The sequence below is a fragment of the Phaseolus vulgaris genome, chromosome 6 (genome assembly GCF_000499845.2).
Source record: "Phaseolus vulgaris cultivar G19833 chromosome 6, P. vulgaris v2.0, whole genome shotgun sequence".
In the NCBI taxonomy this organism is placed as follows: domain Eukaryota; kingdom Viridiplantae; phylum Streptophyta; class Magnoliopsida; order Fabales; family Fabaceae; genus Phaseolus; species Phaseolus vulgaris.
In genome coordinates, this window is record NC_023754.2 from 6,810,743 (window position 1) to 6,827,098 (window position 16,356).

The window sequence follows — 16,356 nt, forward strand, 5'->3', positions numbered from 1 at the left end:
GTGGGTGTAGGCCAATGTTGAATTGCTGCAACTTTCGTTTGATCTACATGCACCCCTTTATAATTTACGAAAAACCCTAGGAAGTCTATATGATATAATGCAAAGAAACATTTAGCATGATTAGCATATAACTTCTCTTTCCTAAGAGTTTTTAAGACTTGCCTAACATGTGACTCATGATCTTCTAAAGAAAAGCTATATATAAGGATATCATCAAAATAAACTACAACAAATTTGAATGTTCTTAAAACATGATGCATGAGTCACATGAAGGTACTAGGAGCATTAGTCAAGCCAAAAGGCATGATTAACCACTCATATAAGCCAAATTTGGTCTTAAAAGCGGTTTTCCATTCATCACCTTGTTTAATACGAATTTGATTGTAACCACTCTTAAGATCAATTTTGGAAAATATTTTAGACCCAAACAATTCATCCAACAAGTCGTTTAACCTAAGGATGGGATGCTTATACTTGATGGTAATGTTATTTATAGCGCGACAATCCGTACACATCCTCCATGTCCCATCTTTTTTAGGGACAAGTATGATAGTCATAGCACATGGGCTCATGCTATCTTGTACCCACCTCTTAGCAATTAAACCTTCAACTTGTTCTTGAATGTCTTTAGCCTCTTTGGGATTGGTCCTATATGCTGGACGATTTGGTAAAGAAACCCCGCGCATGAAGTCGATTTGATGTTCAATCCCTCTTAGAGGTGGTAAGCCTTTAGGAGGATCTTGAAACACGTCTTCATATTCCTTTACCAAGTTATTCAAACACGTGGGACTATCCTTAGCCAACTTACAATCAATAATCCTAGGAATAGCTAAAAAAATAGGCTTTTGAGCAACTATTACCTTTTTTATTTGTTGTGTGGACATGAGAAGACTTCTCTTGAAACTTTTTTTTTATCATTTTCTCTCTCTTTTCTCTCATTTTAACTTGGTCCTCACGGACTTCCTTTGGAGAGAGAGATTTAAGTATGACCTTGTGTCCATGGAAGTTAAAAGAAATTTTGCTGGTAAAGCCATCATGAAAAACTTTTCTATCAAATTGCCATGGCCTACCTAAAAGAATATGTGTGGCTTCCATTGGTACAACATCATACAAGACCTCGTCTTTATATTTACCAATAGAAAATGCAATAACGACTTGCTTGTTAACAATAATCTCACCTACCTCACTTAACCATTGTAATTTGTAGGGCTTGGCATGAGAGATGGTAGACAATCCAAGCTTATCTACCACTCTTGTGCTTGCCACATTAGCACAACTTTCCCCATCCACAATTAAAGAGCATAACCTATCATTAATAAGACATCTTGTATGAAAAATATTTTCTCTTTGACTTTCATCAAAGGGTTTCAAAACTTGTCCAAGCATTCGTCTTATCACTAATAGGTCACCTTCATGTGGACTTTCACTCTCATGCTCACTTGGGGATCTAGAAGGTGAGGAACGTCTAGAGTTTTCGGACTCATGCTCACTAACCACAACCCCATCATCCATATACATATTTCGTTTAGAAGGGCAATTAGAAGCAATATGTCCATAGCCTAAGCATTTAAAACATTTCTTACTAGACGATTTAGTAGGTGATTTAGGCGTGGGAATGGAAGTAGAAGAATTAGAATCTTTAGAAGGAAACTTTGAAAAAGATTTATTTTTGTTTTTCCAAGAAGAGTGGTAGTAGCCATCATTAGAAGAATTTTTGAGAGCATTTTTCCTTGCAATTTGAGATTCAACTTTACTAGCAAGGTGAACTAAAGCTTGTAAAGAAGAATATTCTTGAAGCCCTACCACATCTTGAATGTCCCTTCTAAGACCACTAACAAATCTAGCCATCTTAGCATCTTCACTCTCATTCATATTAACTTTAACTAAAAGCGTGTCGAGTTCTTTAAAATAATCATCCACACTTAGCGTGCCTTGATGAAACCTTTGGAGTTTCAACAATAGGTCTTTCCTAAAGTGTGGAGGAACAAATCTATCTCGCGAGAAAGCTTTTAACAACAATTAAAAACAGCAAGAAATACTCAAATAAAGATAAAACAGAATCATCTAATACAAAAATAGAATTAAAGTGTCCAGCAACTAAATTTTTTTTTTTGCACATAACCTAAGCTCTAGATACCACATGATATGAGTTGGATTGATCATAGGACACTTTTCAACATATGAATACAAGAAGGATCAACAAATAGGAACAAAGTGGAGGAACTTAAGGAGTCATCATTGAAGTACAAAGCCTTCTAATAGATGATCCAAACTCAAGATTGAGTGTCATTCCACATTGAATCCATAACAACACAAAGAATCAAATACAAATGCCAAATGAACATTAAACTCTAAGTACAAAATTGAATCAAGAATGAGTTCTACCGAATGAAATGAACAAAGGTACAGAATGCACCGATTGAAATTGGCAAAGGAACAAACTGTACCGATTGAAAACTTAAGAACAACACCTAACACAAGTATAAACGACAGAAATTGAAGAACACAACACAAGAGACTAAACTACCGAATGAAAATGGAAAATAGAGATGAAAGGAAGGAAACTTAGATGGTTGAACACCGGTTAGAATGGAATTGGAGATGAACACGCCACTTGGTGATGGAGCTCCAAGATGAGTGTGGGAAACCGCCACTTGTAGCTCTCCAAAAGCACACAAGATGAGACTATGGAAAGGAGATCAAATCTCACAAATTTCTCTCTCAAACTGAGTAGAGTTTCTCTTAATCAATTATCAAATTATGAATTTACAAGAGCCTAACCTCTCTATTTATAATAGGAGAGGGCTGAAATGAAAAGCAAAAGAAATTCAAAGTTCCCTCCAAATGAACACTCCAATCGGCGCCTAACTAGTCATGAGATAAGTGTGATAAACATCCTATTTTCAGCACCTCCTTAAGTGCGTCTACACCCTCTATACTATTCACACTTTTATTTAATATCCACACCTACTAAACTATACAAGAGAAATAAGAAGAGTCATCATTTGATGCTCTTGACCCAGTGGAGCTGAGGATGAGAAAATGCTTAAAGCCGGATTCATACAAGAGGCCCAATACACCACTTGGCTTGCAAAGGTTCAGAAGTCGAATAGAAAGTGGTGGATGTGCACGAACCACACTAACCTAAACAAGCCCTGCATGAAGGAACCATATCCATTGCCTAGCATTGACGATTGGTGGATAAGGCAACCAAACATTGAGTTTTGATTTTCTTGGATGCATAATTTGGGTATAACAAGATTCGCATGCATCTAAGAGACAAAGAAAAAACGAATTTTTACTATTATTACGAGGTTATGTCCTTCGAGCTAAAGAACACTGGTGCAACTTATTAGAGGTTGATGGATAAGATCTTCATGGGATGAAACTGTTGTATAATTCACTAAGACTCGGCTAAGCTAAAAGTGGTTTAAAAATATGTTGTATTGCACTTTTTTTTTTTTTTAGTTAACAACCTTCAATCTTTAATGAGAATTACCTTCACTTATATACTCTAAATTTACTCAATCTTTAATTTAATTGATGTGAGATCTTCCAACTATATCTTTAGAATAACAAAAACTGACTTCTTTACAATTGTATCACATAAGAATATCTATCTCAGTCTCCATTGGCATAATTAGCAGCAAATTTAAATGACAGATGACATTTAAGAACCCATCCTTTCGGCATGGAACTGGAAGACCACCCGTCCGATGATCATATATGAATTCTTCTTCTTCTTCTGCCTTATAAAGTAACTCTTGAAATAAAGGTTGGTTCATCTAAGATAATGGAATAAAAAACCGTTTCATCTTATCTCCAACATAAATTGCAAGAAAGCCTATTGGAACTTCAATCCCCTAAATGATCTTTGTCTCGTAATACTTGTTATGCGGAAACCCGTAACATTACATTCCTCCACGCAACAAATAATATACTGTGATAACTTGTTTGAGATTCTTGAATTCTACAAAGGAGTCTACCAAAACACAGGGATCACATGGTGTTGTCTTAGCGATGGCTTCAAAAGGGTAGGAATTTCAATGATGGACATGCTTTTGATATTATGGCTAACACATTTATCCACTTCAAGTTAAAGACATCAAGAAAGGTCAAACCAAATGCTTGTTCATTGATTATCCTACTCTATAGCTCTTTCAATGATGGACATGCTTGGACATCTCATTAATAAATGACAGCTATTGATGTCAATCACGTACCCACTTGTATAAGAGAAGAGAAACCAATGTCTAAACCGTGAGTTTTCTCAAATTTAAATGGAGGTAAGAAGAGAAGTGAAATTCAATACAAGTTCATGCGACACTATATATGAACCATAGTCTTGAAAACTGACATCTGAACTTCCATAAACGAAGCTGGCAGTCCTATCCATGCATAATCAATGTCAACATCATGCCACTACATTTTCATTTTGCCTATACATGTGAGAGTCCTCTTAGACATTACCACATGCCCTTGTCTCTCAGTTGCTCCCATCATTATTATCTCATAATCTTTCACCAATAATTCAAGTACCCTTCTTACATAAGCTCTATCTATATATATTCACGGTTACAAGCATTTTGGAACCAACACAAATCATTCACATCTTGAAGAAACAAAATTCATAAGCCTCAGCTCTCAAGCTCTTTTCATACCATTTTGTTATCAAGTCTGAGCAAATATACAACACAAGAATGGGCTTTCGTTTACCTAGTATCAGAAGGACATCATTCGCAGCAAACCAAACATCTTCTAAGGGTATGGAGGTGCCAAAGGGTTATCTTGCAGTGTACGTTGGAGAGAAAATGAAGCGATTTGTGATCCCCATATCATACTTGAGCCAACCTTCATTCCAGGACATGTTGAGTGAAGCAGAGGAAGAGTTTGGATATGATCATCCCATGGGTGGTCTTACGATTCCTTGCAGTGAAGATGTCTTCCAAAGCACAACTTCACACTTGAATAGGCATTAAGTTTTGTATTATAGAAGTCTGACACAGAATTGAAGAGCCATTTTTTCATAGGCATCTTCTCAATTTGTAAACATAACTCCTTTTTGAGTAATAGGAAACACACTAAGAATAACATGTTTGCTTCTTTTTATTTGTTTAATGACAACGAGTTCAACTAATCAAAAGGCCCCTCTATGTTTTCTCTTTTTTAGATTGCAAATATTAACTTCACCCAGTATAAGCAGGGTTTCTCGCTGTAAAATAAAAGCAAAACGTGGCTGTCCGATGAAATTCAAGGCATTTATAGAACACATGTTTCTTAGCATTGGAAGAACAACAATATATTACTAGAACCAACGTGAAGGATTATCAATAATTTATATATTTCCTCATCCAATTGAAAGAAGGAACATAAACTTACGTGCAATACATGATGATCTTGTTTGCTTTAAGGATTGCAAACTACGTTCATTCTTTTTTAAGAACTTGAACTTGGTGACGGGTAGTGGCTTAGTGAAAACATTTGTAAGGTGATTTTTATAAAAGATATACACACAAGGCTTCTAGAAGAAGGCTAATATCATTTTTTTTTTGTCTTTGCTCAATTCTTTGTCATTTTTCGTTGTACTGTTGAATAAACTTTAAATGTAATTTGTGGTTTTTAAAATTAGAAGTTACTAGAAAATAGTAGAATGAGAGTTTGGATATGTGAAAGGTCAAAAGTTGTGAGTGAGATTTTAATTATGTTGTTAGTGGGATTTTAAGGCCATAATGAAGATTTTTCTAAAAGAGCTTCCTAAAGCCTATAAATAGGATGCTCTCTCAGTTGTAATATGCACCATAGAAAGAAATACAATAGAGAGAAATACAAGAAGAAAAGTGTTTCTTTTGAGAAAATCCAAGTGTGAGTGGTTGTCTGTTTTTCAATTTGTTATCAAGAATCAATGGCAAATGTGACGGGTCAAATACCGCTACCACGGTTAACGAAGACGACCAAATATGATAACTAGAGCATTCAAATGAAACCTCTTCTCGGTTATCAAGATGCGAGGGAGGTGGTCGAAGAAGGTTTCGAAGAACCAATAAATACTGCGGGTTATACGACGGCTCAAACCAAGGCATTGAAAGAGATGCGATCAAAAGATAAGGCGACACTATCCATGTTGTTCCGAGCGGTTGATGAGTCGAGCTTTGAGAAGATTGTTAATGCAACTACATCAAAAGAAGCGTGGGACATCTTAAAAAAGGTGTTCAAAGGAGCCGACCGAGTCAAGCAAGTGCGTCTACAAACTCTTCGTGATGAGTTGGAGAGCATGAAGATGATGGATTCATAAAGTGTATCTGACTACATAGCGCAAATACAGACTGTGGTCAATCAACTCAACCGAAATGGTGAAACGTTGACTGATGCATGAGTTGTGGAGAAGATTTTGAGAACATTAACCGACAATTTTGAGAGCATTGTGTGTGCGATAGAAGAGTCAAAGGACCTAACGACCCTCACAGTCGACGAGTTCGCTGGTTTTCTCGAGGCACACGAGCAACGAAAGAAGAAGAAGAAGGAGGAAAGACTCGAGCAAGTACTTCAAACCAAGGCGTCGATAAAAAACGAAAACGTACTCTATCATCAAAATTCTCAAAGTAGAGGACATGATGTGGAAATTGTGGAAACGGTCAAGGTGGTAAAGGCAGCAGTCATGCAGGGTACTATAAGGAGAAGGAACAGTCGAGCCAACCAAATTGGCGTTGAAGAGGACGTGGTCGAGGAAAAGGCAGACGATCAAGTTACTCCAACATCGAGTGCTACAAATGTCACAAATAGGGTCACTATACGAAGGATTGCAACTCCGACAAATGTTATAATTGTGATAAAGTGGGGCATTTTGCTAAAGATTGTTGATGCGATATAAAGATAGAAGAGACCACCAACCTAGCCTTGGAAGATGAAACGAATGAAGGTGTTCTCTTGATGGCTCAAGATGAAGTCAACATTAATAGTGACACTCTGTGGAACCTCGACTCGGGAGCAAGCAACCACATGTGCGCTCACAATTACCTATTCAAAGAGATGCAAAAGATTGAAGATGGTCATGTGTCATTTGGAGATGCATCAAATGTGGAGGTCAAAGGTCGAGGTAAGGTTCGCTACTTACAAAAAGATGGCTAATTGGGTCACTCCAAGATGTTTATTACGTACCAGACCTCATGACCAACATTTTGAGTATAGGGCAACTCACGGAGAAAGGTTACTCGATATTTTTAAAAGATCTGCTACTACACTTGAAGAAGAAGCAAGGGCGTTTGGTTGCTCTAATCGAGACGACAAGGAATCAGATGTACAAGTTGAATTTAAGAAGCATACTAGAAAAATGTTTGGAAGTCAACATTGAAGATAAGGCATCGCTATTGCATCTTTATCATTGGTCACCTACATCATTATGGTTTAAAAGAGTTAGGGAAGAAGAATATGGTGCACAGGCTACCCAACATGGACTACGAGGGAAAATTTTGTGAAGAATGTGTGCTCAGCAAGCATGTGAGAACCTCGTTTCCAAAGAAGGCTCAATATTCGGCTAAGAAACCTCTCAAATTGATTCATATCGACATATGTGGACCAATTACTCCAAAATCCTTTAGCGGTAAAAGGTATTTCATTACTTTTATCGATGATTTCTCGTAAAAAAACTTGGGTTTATTTTCTAAAAGAAAAATCCGAGGCATTTGAGGTGTTAAAAAAGTTCAAGGTGATGGTGGAAAAGGGAACTGATAGACAAATCAAAGTTGTACGATTCGATAGAGGTGGCGAGTATACTTCGACGACTTTCATGAAGTATTGCAAGGAGCAAGGCATAAGGCGATTTCTAACCGCACCGTACACTCCTCAAAAAAATGGTGTGGCCAAGAGGAAGAACCGGACCATTCTTTACATGGTTCGATCAATGCTTAAGAGAAAAAGATGCCAAAGGAATTGTCGGCGGTAGTTGTGCAATTCGCCATCTATGTGCAAAACCAATGTTTACATGTGAAGTTAGATGATCAAACACCACAAGAGGCATGGAGCGGACAAAAGCCGACAATTTCTCATCTCAAAGTGTTTGGTAGTGTGGCTTATGCACATATACCAGATCGACGAAGAACAAAGCTTGAAGACAAAAGGAAAAGGTATATTTTTATTGGGTATGATGAGAAGACAAAAGGATACAAGCTCTTTGATCCGATAAGCAAAAAGGTTATGGTGAGTCGTGATGTGGGAATAAATGAAGCAAGCGAGTGGGATTGGAACAATTATTCAAAGGTTATGATTGAGGTTGGAGAATCATCAGTCGTTGCACCGACAAGTATAAATTCCAAAACTACTGATGATGAAAATGAACCACGACAACCTTAAATGCGAAGTTAGCAAGATTTGTATGATTCGACTAATGAGGTACACCTTGTATGTCTATTGGCAGTTGCAGAAAATATCAGCTTTGAAGAGGCGGTGCGAGACAAGAAGTGGCAAACTGCCATGGATGAGGAGATTAAAGCGATTGACCACAACAACATATGGGACTTAACATAATTGCCAGAGGGAAGTAAAACCATTGGTGTGAAGTGGGTATTCAAGAAAAAGATGAATGCTCAAGGCGAGATAGAGAGGTACAAGGCACGACTCGTTGCGAAGGGATACAAACAAAAGGAGGGAATTGACTATGATGAGGTGTTTGCTCCGTTGTAAGAATGGAGATGATTCAGTTGCTTATTTCCCAAGCGACTCAATTTAAATGGCTGATATTTCAAATGGACGTCAAGTCGGCTTTCTTGAATGGTGTGCTTGAAGAAGAAGTCTAAATCGAACAACCACCTAGGTACATGAAAATTGGAAAAGAGAAGAAGGTGCTAAAATTGAAGAAGGCACTTTACAGGTTGAAACAAGCACCACGGGCATGGAATACTCGTATCGATACATACTTCAAGAAGAACGAGTTCAAGCAATGTTCTTACGAGCATGCTCTTTACGGGTTTAAGGTTTAGTGTTTAGGGTTTAGGGGTTAGAGTTTAGGGTTTAGGGCAAAGAACAGTGGAGGTAACATGATATTTGTTGCTCTTTATGTTGATGATCTCATTTTTATGGTTAACAATAATGAGATGATAGAAGAGTTTAAAGGCAGAATGTGACAAAATTTGACATGACAAATTTGGAATTGATGAAGTTTTTCCTTGGTTTGGAGGTTAGACAAAAAGAAACGAGTATTTTTGTATCAAAAAAGATTTTGAAGAAGTACAAGATGGCAAATTGCAACCCAATCTCAATACCAATGGAACCAGGTTCAAAACTCTCAAAGTTCGATGGAGGAGAACGTGTCGATGCAAGTATATACCGGAGTTTGGTAGGAACCCTTCATTATCTCACATGCACGAGGTCATATCTTTCATTAAGTGTCAACATCATAAGCCGATTCATGGAGGAACCGATTCTCTCACATTGGAAGGCGTTGAAGCGAGTCCTACGTTACATCCAAGGTACTGTATCACTCGAATTGTTCTACTCGAAAGCAGAAGATTACAAGTTGGTGGGTTAGTCTAACAGCGATTGGTGTGGAGACATAGATGATCAGAAAGTACATCGGGATATGTATTCTTTATAGGCAACACAATATTTTCTTGGCTTTCAAAGAAGCAATCGATCGTGACGCTATCGACGAGTGAAGCTGAATATGTGGCAGCATCTTGGTGTGTACATCATGCGATATGGCTTACAAACTTGTTAAGCAAGATGGAGCTAAAACAACCAACTGCAACCGTGATTCAAGTTGACAACAAATCAGCAATTGAGTTGGCAAAGAACCCAATGAAAGAAGCAAACACATTAACGTTCATTTTCACTTTATCCGTGATCATGTGAAGAAAGAATGTGTGGAATTGGTGCATGTGGCAAGTCAGGATCAAGTTGCGGATATCTTCCCAAAAACGCTACCGAAAATACTTTTTGACAAATAAAAGAATAGGATTGACATGATGGATGGTAGAAACATTTAAGTTAATTAGAAGTTACTAGAAAATAGTAGAATGAGAGTTTGGATACATGAAAGGTCAAAAGTTGTGAGTGGGATTTTAATTATGTTGTTAGTGGGGTTTTAAGGATACAATGAAGTTTTTTCTAGTAGAACTTCCTAAAGCCTATAAATAGGATGCTCTCTCAGTTGTAATATGCACTACAAAAAGAAATACAATAGAGAGAAATACAAGAAGAAGAGTGTTTCTTTAGAGAAAATCCAAGTGTGAGTGGTTGTCTGTTTTTCATGTACAAGTGTTTAGTCTTTATTTTATTTTTTTTTGGTTCCTCTCTTTGTACATTGGTTTTTTTTTTGTTTTAAATTCTCTCTTTAGCTAGACCAATGAGTGTACTGTTTGTATATATTTAGAGCCTATGCATTGAATTCAGTAAAACCCTAAAAGAAATATTCATTCTCATATCATTTGCCTTCCTTTCTCTCTTTTGTGTTAAGCATTAAACCAAAAGTCGTCACCAATTTTGTTTTCAAATTTGAATGGTCAATAATTATAACCTTTAATTCAAGTTTTAAATGTCAGTTATAGTATGATTTTGAATGTAATTTATAATATAGGATTTTTCATAAAAGATGAGAGTATGGATTATCACTATTGTAGCTTGGTGTTGTCAGTAAGGATATCTATGATTTCCTCCTGTTCCATGTTAAGGTCAATTAAATATTCAGATTCTAGATGTCTAACCATTGTATAATATCTTTAAGAGAGTTTTCGTGATAACAAACACTTGCACAAGTCAAAGAGATCGTAAGAGATCAGAGGGGGAGCACTGTTGACAATATACTGTTCTCTCAACAACGTTGAGAACTGGTCGAATGAAGTAATGTGTCTGCCGGGTTGACTGACGAACCAGTCCAACGCCACGCCTGCTAGTGTACTCATAAATAGCTTACAGTACATAACATCGGAACCTCCTGAAAGCATCATCTGGGTATAGAACGCCGTGATATGCGCTTCAGGGTCCTCTACTCCTGTGAAGGTGACCTTCGGGCCCAAGGACGTGGCTAGTATCATGGTGTCCATGATCACCTGAGAGAACGACATGGGGGCAGCCTTAACTGGCAGCGGCGGGGCTCGCTTATCCACAATACGTTCTCCTACGTTCTACAAATTCCTACGCAGCTCCTCATTGGTTATGCGCAGCTCTTCATTGTTTGCTTGCGATCTGGCCAGATCAACCTGGAAATGATCCTGGTCGACTCTGGACGTTGCTACTGCCTCTTGAAGGGCGCATATGGTCTCCATGAGCTGCTGCATGGAGACGTTGTCCCCTCCTGAGGGCGCAGCAGATCCTTGTCTCGTGCTCTTCATGTTGCTGGTGGCTTTCAGCACGATTGCGGATGGGACCTAGTTTTATCGAGCCCCACAATGGGCACCAAATGTTCTCGCCGGTTGACCTAATATCCGGTTGACACTACAAAAAAACGTGTATATTGCGGCGGTTATTTTCGCAAAAACTGGCGTTTTTAACCGCCGCATTATACGTCTGTGGCGGTACCGCGTACTGCCAGAATTCTTGCCGCCACAAAGTTTAATGTGGCGGTCAATTGAGAACCGTTGTAGCAGACGCCATATTACGCATTGTATAAAGCGGCGATTTTAAGGGTGTAATTGGCGTCAGTTATAAATATCGTAATTTTAAAGCTGGGTAAACCAATTCTAATGTAAATAGTGGCAGTTTTAACCGCCACTTAATACAGTATAGTATGACATTTATAATACACTTTATAACTGTCATAATTCGAATATTAAATATTTAATTTTATTTTTAATATTTATAATAATTTATTTAATTTTATTTTATAATTTGATTTCATAATATTATTTAATTTCGTATTATAATTAAACTTTAATTTTATTTTTAAAATTTATAATAATTTATTTAATTCTATTTTATAATTTGATTTTATAATATTAATTAATTTGATATTATGTTTCATAATATAATTAAAATTGATAAATATAATAATCAAAAGATGAGTTCATTCATTCATTGAAAGAACAAAGTTCATAATGTCAAATTAATACAAACAACAAGTAAATTAAATTGTCAAAATATAAATTGTTTCACTTTCTAAACATATTACAAGTAAATTCTCAATACTAATTTGTCTTACTCCTTCCACTCGATCTTATATTCTGGTTTGGTGATGGAGCACCACTAGCAACATCCGGTGCCTGAAATAAGTTAAAATATGTTTAAAGTTAATTGACAATTTTTAAAAAATAAATGAAAACAATATTATAATAAAATTTTAAGTATAGTAATTTATAGAAGCACATTATACAAGCAATCTGTAATCTTCATCATAGGATCCCACCTTGTCTCTATTGTTATCACCAAACCTGTCACCATCTCTAGATCCAAAGCCTCCATACTTACCACTGCTCTGAAACTCCAATGTACCTACATTGAGCACCCAAAAGAAAAATAAGAAAATTATTTTATGACTACACATTCTATTGTAGTAGTTTGTTGACCTGATAATTCTAGGATGAAAATATTGACAAATTTGACCTACTTGTCACGATTTGTAGCAACTTTATTTTTGACATCATGTATCTTATATTATACCTATCATTCAAAAGGGACACAATGTTTTCATCCTTTTTCCTTGCATTGAGTCCTACGTCCTTCCCACTTGGCTCAACATATTCAAAACTAGAAAGTGCCTTAACCAATCCAAAGTAAATTAAGATAACATCAGAAAATACTCTTTTATTTTACTGGTCAACAGAGTTGTTAATTGCAAGCATGAAATTAGCTAAATACAAGAGAATTTCCCTTACTGGAAAATGAAAAGTATGTTCTATAATGTCGTCAACTGCACGTTCACATCCATGTGCTACCAAATACTCGATAATCGCTAACGCCTGAATTAACATAATTCAAGTTATTGAAAGAAAAGCAAATTGTATGTATCAACACAAAAAATACCTCCAAAAAGCCTTTTCTTTGTATCTTAAAATCTTAGGAAATGACATGATTATTTGGAAGGCATTACCTTGTATACATATCTCCAATCTTTTCCAGTTTCGCCCAGTCTTGTCCAAAGGACATTCATGGCCATTTGACATTCAGTAGCAGTATAGAAGAGAAGCAATAATTTAGTAGAACAAGTATCAGAAATTTTCTCAAAATACAAAAACAAAAAAACAAACAATAAAAGTAATATAACCGGAAAAAAAGATAGATAGATAGTTGTTTACAATTTTTTGGTAGCCGGGGAAATCTCTGCCAGTGCAGTACCATGACGACCCCAAGGTTCATTATCAGTTGCATCGAGCACCTAATTTGTGAAAAATGGTAAAACAGTCAATAAAATAATACAGTGGCCAATACTAGTATTATTGGTATCAAGTAATACTTTATAGTTTGTAAATATATAAAATCTGGCAGTCCAACACAATGGCATCAACAAATTATTCAAAAATTACTTGATAATAGGTAGAGAACATTTTCTCTTTTCAATCCATCCTTAAAACACAAATTGATGATTTTAGAATTGTTCTGCACCCTAAATCTCCTTAAGTTTCTTCTCATAAAACATTTGTATCACATCAAAATTTAATGTTAACACTTTCCATGATTCCTGAAAGGGGAAATAGTTAATGCATGAATGTATAAATCTCCGTGTACTAGTAAGAAATGATCTATCTAACTCTTCTCTACAAACCTTGAAAGAGAACAAACTAGTGTTCAACATCAATATATGTTTCCTACAAATTATATCTACCACATAATAAGTTGAATAAACAAGTTTTAAACTAGTAGAATTTTTTCGAACTGATTGAAAAGTATTTGGTGAAAGTGTCTATTTGTCAAAACTTTCTAATCAATTTCTCTTCCCATATTGGTGATAAAAAAATCTCTTCCCATAACACGTTTTAATTTAAAATTTATTAACGAGATGAATTTAAAAATACTCATACCAATAATATTCAATGAATTAAAATTAATTTTCACAAATCTTAAAACAAAATACCCATGAAACAAGAAGAACCCTCTCTGTGTAACCCCCAAAATTTGACAAAGGTTTAAAAAGTACCCAATAAACCTTATGATATAATCGTAAATCTAGTTATGCACTACAAATCACTATTTATAAACTGACAAATGGACCTAACATGAAATTCTAAAAGCTAACATAACTTTTGCATCCAAATTGAATAATCTCCCCTAAGTGTCACCTAATAGTTCTGCAAATAGTCAAAGCTCAAAGGCTGTTGGTTTTTTAAATGGCCACCATCCAACTGGCGTTCTTATCCTTACAGGGTGGGATACAACACAACCAATTCCTAACAAGCCGGTCTTTTCTTGACTCCCAAAATTTAATAAAAAAACATTAATTTAAAGTATATTTCTTTGAATTGTCTTATTTGCAATTTCAATTTTTCATCAATGGAGAATCAATTTTAGAAACCCCACGAGCTCATTCAACTCCCAATATGATCCAAGTGGTTTCCAATGGACCCCTTCTACAGTACTTGATAATATTACTCGTCACCCCTATTTTTTTTCATCCAGCTTAGCTATTATAGTTTTAAACCCACTGCGTCTTTGAAGAAAACACCAATGTACTTAACTACACACAGCTATGTAAGCACTTTTGTTACTCTAATAATATTAATTAACTATCTTGTCACATATATTAATTATAATCTCCAGCAAAAAAACCCAACATTATTAAAAATGATGCCTATAGAGAATATAACCCAATAACACCCGTCACTCAGTTGAATCCAATAATATCTTATAAAACGGTTTTTCAAAACTTATAAAACATGTGCTAATATCTTAATAATATCGTTACGAATAGCTACAATAGAAACAACATTCAACATCGATGCACAAAACTTGACAGTGAAATCGTAGAGCATAACATTCAACATCCACAAAAAAGAAAAAGAAAAATAAATTGATAGACAAATTGTGTACCTGCAGCATTCAACATCCACAAAAAAAGAAAAAGAAAAATAAATTGATAGACAAATCGTGTACCTGCAGCTAGCGAAATTGTAGAGTTTTCCGGTGTTGGAGAAAATCATAACTCCGACTTCAGCATCGCACAAGATCGCAAGTTGTTTCGCCTTCTTCAGCAAACCATTCCTTCGCTTCGAGAAGGTGACTTCCTGTCCCCATACCAAACCCTAACAATCAGATTCTTCCGATTCAGAAAAGCACTCGCTGTAAAACAGATCCACACACAAAACTTCAATTAGATGAAGAAGAAAAAAAAATAAAAAGCGAAAATCAAAACAACGCGGTTGCGAAAGAGAAAATAGAAGACGGTTGGATCCACATGTTGTGGTGACGAAGGAAGACCAATTTAGTAACTAACTAATTAATAAGTTAAACAAAGAATTTTGGGAATAGGTTTTTAAAGGATTTTCAAAAATTTGGGAGAATCAGGGGAATGTAGGAAGCGAACGAGTAACTTGCAGAGATGATGGAGAGTGGAGAGTGAAAAAAGAGCGAGAAAACGGGATTGTTTCAAAAAACTCTACCTCAAACGGAGCCGATGGTGGATTTGGTAGAGAGAAAATGGTGAGTGGCGGAGAGAAGAGCGAGAAGATGGTGGATGTGGCAGAGAGAAGAACAACAGAGAGAAGACGTGAGTGAGTGAAGTAGGTGAGGGTTTCACAATGAGGTGCGCTAGTGAGTGAAGCGGGTGAGGGTTTCGCAAGGAGGGTTTTCACGAAGGCTTAACGTGAGGAGTTTTCGACCAGGATTTCATTAGGGTTCGACGCAGAGAGAAAGGAGGAGAGAGGGAAAAGTCACAAATGAGGTTTTCAAAAACAACATTAGGGTTCCTGAATAGTGAAACTAAATTTAAAAAAAAATAATTGGAAATAATAAGGCGGATAATTGTGGCGGTTCAAACTGACATATTCTGAAGGATAATTATGACAGTTAGTTAAATGTCATATTATACGGAAATTTGTGACAGTTATTAATAACCGCCATATTAAAACTGCCACTTTATACATAATTTTTTGTAGTGTGACTCGAACGACAGTCTCCGCTTGAGAATCGAACCTTCTTAGGTTTAAGGACGTTTTCCTGCAAAGACAAAAGGGCGCCCTAGCGGCCGTTTGCACTCCGACGCTCAAGTCAGTAAGGGCTAAAAAACATTAATGTGTATAAGCAGTTTCAATCTTAAAAATGGTGTACCTTGCTAGGGTTCTTACCACCCTATTTATAGGTTGTATCTAGGGTTACTTCTGCGACGCTCCCACATCTCTTAGTAGGCTTAGGGTTCCTGGGAGAATGTCCTTGCGCCGCTATCACACAATCTTAGCGTAATCTGGCGCATAGGACTTCCCTTTCCTGGATTGCAAAGAC

At 36.4% G+C, this 16,356-nt stretch overlaps 3 protein-coding genes across 4 annotated transcripts; 1 reads left to right on the forward strand and 2 right to left on the reverse strand.

Moving 5' to 3' along the window:
* Positions 1 to 263: 263 nt before the first annotated feature.
* LOC137833290 (uncharacterized) lies at positions 264 to 1,872 on the reverse strand. Its single transcript, XM_068641650.1, has 2 exons — positions 957 to 1,872; positions 264 to 829 (listed from the first exon to the last, which is right to left on the reverse strand). Exons 1-2 carry the CDS (start codon positions 1,870 to 1,872, stop codon positions 264 to 266), a joined length of 1,482 nt encoding a protein of 493 aa, XP_068497751.1.
* A 4,105-nt stretch (positions 1,873 to 5,977) lies between these two features.
* Positions 5,978 to 7,472, forward strand: LOC137833292 (uncharacterized). The gene is made up of 4 exons (XM_068641651.1): positions 5,978 to 6,235; positions 6,386 to 6,781; positions 6,871 to 7,093; positions 7,186 to 7,472. The coding sequence occupies exons 1-4, from the start codon at positions 5,978 to 5,980 to the stop codon at positions 7,470 to 7,472; spliced, it is 1,164 nt and encodes a 387-aa protein (XP_068497752.1).
* A 4,587-nt stretch (positions 7,473 to 12,059) lies between these two features.
* Positions 12,060 to 15,876, reverse strand: LOC137833020 (clathrin interactor EPSIN 1-like). Of its 2 annotated transcripts, XR_011084647.1 has the most exons (7): positions 15,519 to 15,876; positions 15,013 to 15,198; positions 13,016 to 13,300; positions 12,801 to 12,884; positions 12,586 to 12,683; positions 12,332 to 12,417; positions 12,060 to 12,188 (listed from the first exon to the last, which is right to left on the reverse strand). XR_011084647.1 is itself a non-coding variant. In XM_068641414.1 (6 exons), exons 3-6 carry the CDS (start codon positions 13,079 to 13,081, stop codon positions 12,390 to 12,392), a joined length of 276 nt encoding a protein of 91 aa, XP_068497515.1. In that variant the 5' UTR covers positions 13,082 to 13,300; positions 15,013 to 15,198; positions 15,519 to 15,876; the 3' UTR covers positions 12,199 to 12,389. The 2 variants fall into 2 exon arrangements, 1 of the variants encoding a protein (XP_068497515.1); XM_068641414.1 differs by lacking the exon at positions 12,060 to 12,188 and having other exon boundaries at positions 12,199 to 12,417.
* Between the last annotated feature and the right edge of the window lie 480 nt (positions 15,877 to 16,356).

Excerpts from the sequence above, each read along its gene's own strand:
- LOC137833020 (XM_068641414.1), bottom strand. The coding sequence starts at position 13,081 with ATGGCCATGAATGTCCTTTGGACAAGACTGGGCGAAACTGGAAAAGAT. Across the intron at positions 12,885-13,015 it reads ATTGGAGATATGTATACAAG|GCGTTAGCGATTATCGAGTA; the intron begins GTAATGCCTTCC and ends ATGTTAATTCAG. Across the intron at positions 12,684-12,800 it reads AACATACTTTTCATTTTCCA|GCACTTTCTAGTTTTGAATA; the intron begins GTAAGGGAAATT and ends GGATTGGTTAAG.
- LOC137833290 (XM_068641650.1), bottom strand. The coding sequence starts at position 1,872 with ATGAATGAGAGTGAAGATGCTAAGATGGCTAGATTTGTTAGTGGTCTT. Across the intron at positions 830-956 it reads TCTCTCTCCAAAGGAAGTCC|CTATTCCTAGGATTATTGAT; the intron begins GTGAGGACCAAG and ends CTATTTTTTTAG.
- LOC137833292 (XM_068641651.1), top strand. The coding sequence starts at position 5,978 with ATGAAACCTCTTCTCGGTTATCAAGATGCGAGGGAGGTGGTCGAAGAA. Across the intron at positions 6,782-6,870 it reads CTACAAATGTCACAAATAGG|ATAGAAGAGACCACCAACCT; the intron begins GTCACTATACGA and ends TGCGATATAAAG. Across the intron at positions 7,094-7,185 it reads TGTGGAGGTCAAAGGTCGAG|GGCAACTCACGGAGAAAGGT; the intron begins GTAAGGTTCGCT and ends TTTTGAGTATAG.